The following is an 8,078-nucleotide window of genomic DNA, read 5'->3' on the forward strand; positions in this document are numbered from 1 at the left end:
TGACTCCTTGTGAAATAAAGCGACCCCATCACCATCTCATGCTCTCTTCCTCACACAGAATCTGAAGGCCAGAGGCAGAGGGAGACCCCAAGCTCTCTCTCCTTTCTTCCGCTTCTCTAACCCTAAAAATTGGATTTTGACGCATCGATGGAGAAGGAGAAGGTCCAGTCCCCGAACTCCTCCAGCAACAGCAGCAGTAGCAGCAGCAATGGAGTGGCGGCGGTTACGGCACCGATCACTCCCAAATCGGTGTCGAAATCGGTGGATGCTAGCGTTTTCCCGACCACCTTTATCCAGGCCGACGCTGGATCCTTCAAGCAGGTCGTCCAGATGCTCACCGGCTCTTCTGAGACCGCCGCCAAGCACCACCACTCGGCGCCGGCTCCGCCGCCCGCCAAGAGCGGGATCCCGCTGGCCGCCAAGGCGACGGGGCCCAAGAAGCCGGCGTTCAAGCTCTACGAGCGAAGGGCCAGCCTCAAGAATCTGAAAATGATCAGCCCGATGATCCCCGCCTTCGGCGGCCTTAACCCTAGCTCTCCGCTCGGCGCCGCGTTCTCGCCGCGGAGGCAGCCGGAGATCCTCTCCCCCAGCGTGCTCAACCTGCCGGCGTTGACCCTCAGCCCCGTCACGCCTTTGATCCCGGATCCGTTCAACCGGTCGTCGCAGCCGAATCCGAGACCGATGCCGACGCCTGCGGCGGCAATCTCGGCCGAGGATCGGGCCATCGCCGAGAAGGGATTCTACCTGCACCCTTCGCCGAGGACCACGCCGAAGGACGCGGAGCCACCGAGGTTGCTGCCGCTCTTCCCAGTCACATCCCCGACGCCGTCCTCCGTTTCCGCTGCCGCCTCTTCTTCCTGAGAGATGCCCACTTCTCACTGCATGGTACGAGGATGAATCAATGATTGAATTGTACAATTTCTTTCTATGCCTTCCTTCCTACCATCTCTCCATCACGCAAATCTACAATCTAATCAATCAAACATGAGATGCATGGTATCTGCAAGATTTCACTAACTTCTTCTCGCAAAAAAAAAAAAAAAAATCCCTTTTTTTTCATCCCATTCCTTGGTTGTCTACTACTTGTGGATTGAGATTTTTCTCCAAAGTCTGCATGAGATTCTGTCCCAGTTCAACCAGCTGGTCTCTTTTTCTTTGTGCAAACATCTCAAAATGGAGAATAACTTGCAGTGATCATGAAGTAAATCAAACAAAAAAAAAACAGCAAAATCACTGGAGATGCCATCAGAGTTCATGTTCGATGGCAGTAAAAGAACAAAAGCAGAGTGCTACCACCCACTTGTGCAACCACTCGCATCCTTAGAAATCTTTTATTGGTTCAAGTGCAAAACAGGATTCCCTTCCAGACTTGAGATTAGGTTGGAATGAGGCCTATAGTCAACAGTCAGTAGATTCCTCCCTTTACCTGAGTTAAGTAACCATAAGTTGAGTTAGCAGACTAAGTGGTCTTCAAGAACCATTAACATATATTTCAGAGCTGTGCCATTGACAATCTTCGTTGTCTATTTGCAGCTGAAAGTGACCTCTGATAGGTTTTAATAACTATTTTCCTCACAACTTTCGCCTAGTAGTTTCTGATAATCATGTGAGACTATGTCAAAGAAAACGGATTGGATCATTAGGAACCAATCCTTTTCAATGATACATACAAAGTAACAAATTGGTAGTGGCCCAATTGAGAGGAGTTTTGGCCAAAGTTGTAAGCAATGATGACAGACTTGACTGGCTTTGAGACATTTGCATATCTTTTAAGTTTCTTTTGCAATGTATATGCTCACCGTGGAAGTAAAGTGTCAAACATGGTATTATGTCAAATATGAAAATGGGCCACTTAGTAGTGTTTTTTCCACTCCTGCACCGGTTGGTCCTCTTCTATGAGTTGTTGTCCTATTTAAGGTTGAGAAAAGGCAGTGGTACCTAAAGATTGTCCCCATGTGATTCCTGCTAAGTTAAGCCACAGCTTTTGTGTCCACAGCACAAGACCATGAGAAAAGGAAAAGAAGGGATAGGAAGAAGATTGGACCGAATCGCGAAGGGGTTGCTCGGCATCTTAAGGAGTGCATTTCGTCTTATTCGCGTTGCAAATTAGAGGCTTTTATTACGAGTGCGAGAAGATTAAACCATAAAGGTATATTTATTGTAATCACTTTTTGTGTTATACGCAATAAAGAGAGTTTTGAAGAGTCCTCTCTCTCTCTCTCTCTCTCTCTCTCTCTCTCTCTCTCTCTCTCTCGGGGTTCATTACATGTGGTCTGGTGCGATGCATCCTTTGTGGAAATGCTATGTTTTTTTATAGCTACTTCTCGTTTTCTTCGTTGACTCGTCACGAGCTCCAAACCATCGACTGTCACTTGCTCGTCGGCCTTTTGCTGGACGCCCAATTGCCGCCCACCCATCGCCCGGTGGCCATCCACCGACGACGACCTCCGGCCACTGACCCAAACCAAAACTACAACCTATGAGGAATCTGAACCCCAGGGGTTCTGGTGCGATTCTGACCCGATCCAGTCGGAATCCCATCGCGATCGGATTCCAGCCAGATTGCGGTCGGATTTCGACTGGATCGTGACCAGAATCTAACTGGATCACGGCCAGAATCAACAGCGTTGCGTCCGCTAGCGTCGCGATCGATTCTGGCCATGAAATGGTCGGATTCCAGTCGAAATCCAGATTCCGGAATTCGGTCATGATAGGATTCACGAAATGGCCGGAATTTGGCCACCATCCGATCGCGATCCGCCCGGAATATGGTCACGATCCAGCCGGAATCCCGTCGCGATCCGGTCAGAATCCGGTCACAATCCGGCCAGAATCCGATCGCGATCCGGTCAGAATCCGGTCACGATCCGGCCGCGATCCGGCCAAGGGCGACCCGCCAATGTCCAGTGAAGATTAGCGACGACCGACAGGAGGTGCGAGAGAGAATAATGATCGGCATCTGCAGACTGTTTTCTCTTTGACGTGGCTTATCCATGCCAGCCAAACCGCATGCAACCACACTATTGATATCGTAGGATAATATTTTCGTGTGTGTGTATATATATATATACTTTTAGAGTTTAGGGGTTGGGTTATAGGGTTCAAACTAAAAAAAAATAACATTAAAAATTTTTAAATGCTCATGGATATATATTTAGGTGTCTAATATTTTTTTTTTTTTTTTGTTTATTTTTTTAACTCTAGGGTTAAGCTAATTAAATTTACCTCTAGGATTTAGGAGCTAGATTATAGTGTTCAAACTAAAAAACTATTAACACTAAAAAATTTTAGATGCTCATGGGATATATTATATATATTTAGGGTTTAAAATTTTTAAAAATATTGATTTTTTTTTTTTAAAAACTCTCCGTCAATAAGAAAAAATGCTCAAGGCTTTTGGATCAATTCCAGGCATCTCGAGTACCTATCACGTGTTGGTGCAATATCCCTTGGGTCAAGGTTGACCTGGTTGACTAAGCTTGAGAAGGCTCAAGCTTGAGTCTTGATGTTTGAGTTTCAATGTTTGACAATGCATGGAGACTAACAATACATGGAGATTGCAGGTGCAATCGTTCATTTGGGGAGATTATTGGTACAATTATCCTCTGGTCAAGGTTGACCAGTTAGATGTGAAGAGTCAGGTAGGTCAAGATTGACCGGATACTTGACTGAGAAGTCTTGGTGAGTGAAGCCAGGCAGATGGGAAATCCTAGTAAGTGAAGTTAGGTGAAAGTCCTGGTGAGTGAAGTCAGGCAGTTGGGAAATTCTGGTGAGTGAAGCCAGGTGAAAGACCTAGTGAGTGAGGCTAGGCAGAGGAGAAGTCCTGGTGAGTGAAGCCAGGCAGTTGGGAAATCCTGGTGAGTGAAACCAGGTGAAAGACCTAGTGAGTGAAGTTAGGCAGTATGAAAATCCTAGTGAGTGAAGCTAGGTGAAAGACCTGGTGAGTGAAGCTAGGCACGTGGAAATCCAGATGGGTTAAGGTTGATCGGACACCTGATATTGAGAAGTCCAAGTAGGTCAAAGGATTGACCGGATACTTGACACTAGGAGAAAAGTCCAAGTGGGTCAAAGGGATTGACCAGACACTTGGTGAGGATATCCTAGCAGGTCGAGGGTGACCGGATACTAGGCATGATATCCCAACAGGTCATGGTTGACCGGATGTTGGGTTTTTAGGTCTGTTGGACTCGATTAGGGCAAATAGAAATGGGTTAATCGATTAACCGATCGATTGAACCATAGTTCAATCGATCAGTTGATCGATTGAACGGGTGCCACGATAAAAGCTCCTCCCAATCAATCAGTGGATCAATTGGGGGAGCGACGCCATTGCACAGAAGCACTCCCGATCGATCACCCGATTGATTGGGAGGCTGGGGAATCGCGTGATAGCCTTGGAAATCGTGTGAGACATGTTGAATCGATTGGACAATCAATTTAAATGATTTTCGAGAGCACAGAGGTGCTCTGGATCGATCAACCGATCGATCCAAAGTCTCCCCAATCGATTGAGAGCATTTAAATCGATTGGGATCCGACCGTTGGTGCTGGATAAAATCGTTGCGAGCGTCTTCTTCAGCAGTCCTTCGCCCGATTATTCTCCGATCTACATAGCGACTTCTCTGAGCTCTCACCGCCAGTTCTTGAAGGTCCTTGGAGACAAGTGCTGGTGCACGTCCAAGTCAATAGGCGATCTACAACAAGAAGAAGAAATTAGGGTTAGGGTTTCCAGTGTAAATCTTGTAAGATTTCAATTGTATTTGCTTCCCTTTCTTTCTTCTTGTACGAGAGTGTTGTAGGGCTTCTCCGCCTTCAGTAGTTACCATAAAGGAGTGTTTTCATAATGAAGAGTGCTTGTGCGTGGATCCTTGGATTAGTCACCTATTCTTGAGGTGGATACCAAGTAAATCCTTTGTGTTAGCATTACATTTTGTTTCTTGTTCTTTCCGCTGCATATCATTACCAAGAAGCAAGTTACAAGAGCACGACGAGCTATTCACCCCCCTCCCTTAGCACATTTTGACCCTAACATCACATCACGCACTAGCGTCGAGAAAACATTACACAGGTATCATGATTATATATATATTCGGAAGTGATCTGAGCGTCACATATCGTCCTGATATGCGAGGGTCACCCACGGTGTGTAGGCTAATACCACTTGTGTGTTTATATATACTCACCCAACATAACTTCACTTTATATATATATATATAATTGATCACGTGTGTTACTTTTGGTCTATGCCTATGTTGCATATGCTCCACATCCACCCATGAGCACCTAGTATGTATATATATATATATATATATATATATATATATATATATAGAGAGAGAGAGAGAGAGAGAGAGAGAGAGAGAGAGAGAGAGATGATATGCTGCCCGACGCTTCCTGTGTGACCATTAGTGACATCTGACATGGACGATCTAACATGACTAAAGCTTACTTTTTTTAATTTCTCTCTCATCTGCATGTAACAACTTTTCTTTCTTCCCTCTTAAATTAAAATAAAATCTACTCTCTCATATTATTATATGCAACAATTACTGTGATACTACTACTACAATATTGTAGCTACTACAACGTTGTAGCAGCTACTATGTAGTAGCTGGTACAACATTGTGTTGGATCGTGACACACGTGAGAGGGGGAGGGGGGAGGGTGAACCACGTGATTTTTAAAACTTATTTTTAAAAAAATTAAAAGCAGAGTACGCAGCGGAAAGTAAGAAAGAAAGCACCAGAAATACACGAGTGGTTTTTACTTGGTTCGGAGCCTTCGATGACTCCTACTCCAAGGCCCAAATCCCGCGGACCTATTGATGGATAATCCACTAAAAACCTCTTTCGATACCCCCGGAAGGGAGAATCGAGTACAAAAAGTTAGGTCAAGTGCAACACACTGCGCTTTCCCTTTTATAGTAATTAAGTAAAAAGACAAAAGTTACCAACACCTCTTATGGTCTGAAATAAGAGCTCTTCTTGTGTTGATGTCTATCTACTGGGTGTGACCAGAACTCCCTGGATCAGTCGTCGGGCTTAGTAACTTCGTAGTAGAGTCGTAGCAGTAATCGGGAGTAGTCGGAAGCTTGAATGAAGGCGCAGTAGCTCGTATCTAGTTGTTGTATTAAATCCTCCTCGAAACTGCCTTATAAAGGGCTTGGAGGGCGCCTTCCAAAGACCTTGAAGGCGCCTCCAATGGGATAAAATCTATCCCGACTTCGCTGTGCCTTATCTGCGAACCAGTCAAATTTTATTTGTGGAAGACGTCTTCCATAGCCATGGAAGGCGCCTTCTATGAACAGTACCGAGGCGCCTTCCATAGCCATGGAAGGTGCCTTCGGGTACTGTTTACCCGAAGGCAGATTTGCTTTCTTTCTTGCTTTCTTGCCCTACAAACATGTGTTAGTCCAAGTACCCTGCAAGACAAGTGTTAACATAAATATAGACAAGTAATAAAAAGAGTAATTAGTTTCTGTCCTCTAAGACCAGGAACTAGTCAATGTCTTAGTTTAGGGATCCCAAATGAGTTTAAACTGGATTGACACCTACTGTCCCTTAATTGGGACGCATTCTCACAGTCACTCTCCTCCAGTGACTTACCTTTACTTACCTTCTGCCAAACATCCGATCAGCCCGTCGACCAGTTTGGACTTCGTGCCAACTATCCGGTCGGTCTGTCGATCTAGCTGAACTTCCCTATAACACTGAGTTAACACAATAGATAAAATAGTAAGGTAAAATAGTGTTAATAGAATTCAAGATTCGCTGGTCCGGTCGACCCCACGCAGTCGACCGAAAACAAGTTGGTCACATATAACCTAAGGTTATCTCCCCTTAGGGTTTCCTAGCTTCACTTACTAGGACTTCCATTGTCTGGCTTCACTTATCAAAACTTCCTCCACCTACCTTCACTCACTAGGACTTCCACCACTTAGCTTCACTCACTAGGGCCTAGATTCACTCACTAGGGTCTGACTTCACTCACTAGGGTCTGACTTCACTCATCAGGACTTCCACCTCCTAGCTTCACTCATTAGGGCCCGACTTCACTCACTAGGACTTCCACTACCCAGCTTCACTCACTAGGGCATGACTTCACTCACCATGACTTCCATCCACTACCTAGCTTCACTCACTAGGGCTTGACTTCACTTACCAGGACTTCCACTTTGCCTAACCTCCAGTTAGGACTTCTCATTGCTAGTCATCTAGTCCTGATTAGACTATTCTCTTCTAAACATCAAGTCCTGTTTGGATTAACCCTTGGTCAAACTGACCAGACTTGGGTGCATTGTCAAACATCGAAACCCTAGAGGTCAATTACACCAACACATTGTAGCAGCTATAATTGTTCAGTAGCTGCTACAACGGTGCAGTAGTTACTACAACCGTGCAGTAGCTGGTACAACGGTACAGTAAATGCTGCAATGGTGCAATAGCTGCTACAACAATACAGTAGCTGCTACAACGATATAGTATCTACATAATAATTACTACATGTTGTAGCAACTACTACACAATAGCTGTTACAACGTGTAGCAATTATTGTATAGTAGTTACTACAATGTTGTAGCAGCTACACCACTTTTAAAAATCAATACCACAGTGATTGTTACATGCAATCATAGGAGAGAGAAATATTGGTTATTTTAATTTAAGAGGAAAGAGAGAAAAGTTGTTGCATGCATATGAGAGAGAGATTAAAAAAATTAAGTTTTGGTCGCGTGAGATAGCCCACATCACATGCGCGCACGTGTGTGTGTGTATATATATATATATATAGAGAGAGAGAGAGAGAAGGAGGAATTATTACCTTACGGATCGTTAGCTACGGACTCTTCCGCGCCCCGACTTGAGGCGTTTCCAATGCATTAGAGGTGCTATCATCAATTTTATTTTTTAACAGTGTTAAGGCACCTAGATCAAATTCAGACACCTCAACTTATTTTTTTAAAATCAATATTTATAAATCTTAAACCATAGATACATATATTGTATCCCGTGAGTACCTATTTTTTTAGTTTTAATTTTTTTTAGCTTGAACACTATAACTCAACTCCTAAACCCTAAAAG

The 8,078-nt window shown here is 44.4% G+C and overlaps 1 protein-coding gene across 1 annotated transcript; it reads left to right on the forward strand.

The window, feature by feature from the left end:
- LOC121967347 (VQ motif-containing protein 4-like) lies at positions 1-1,017 on the forward strand. The gene has a single exon (XM_042517505.1). The coding sequence runs from the start codon at positions 148-150 to the stop codon at positions 859-861; it is 714 nt and encodes a 237-aa protein (XP_042373439.1). The 5' UTR covers positions 1-147; the 3' UTR covers positions 862-1,017.
- Positions 1,018-8,078: the final 7,061 nt, after the last annotated feature.

This window comes from Zingiber officinale, chromosome 3B (genome assembly GCF_018446385.1).
Source record: "Zingiber officinale cultivar Zhangliang chromosome 3B, Zo_v1.1, whole genome shotgun sequence".
Taxonomy (NCBI): domain Eukaryota; kingdom Viridiplantae; phylum Streptophyta; class Magnoliopsida; order Zingiberales; family Zingiberaceae; genus Zingiber; species Zingiber officinale.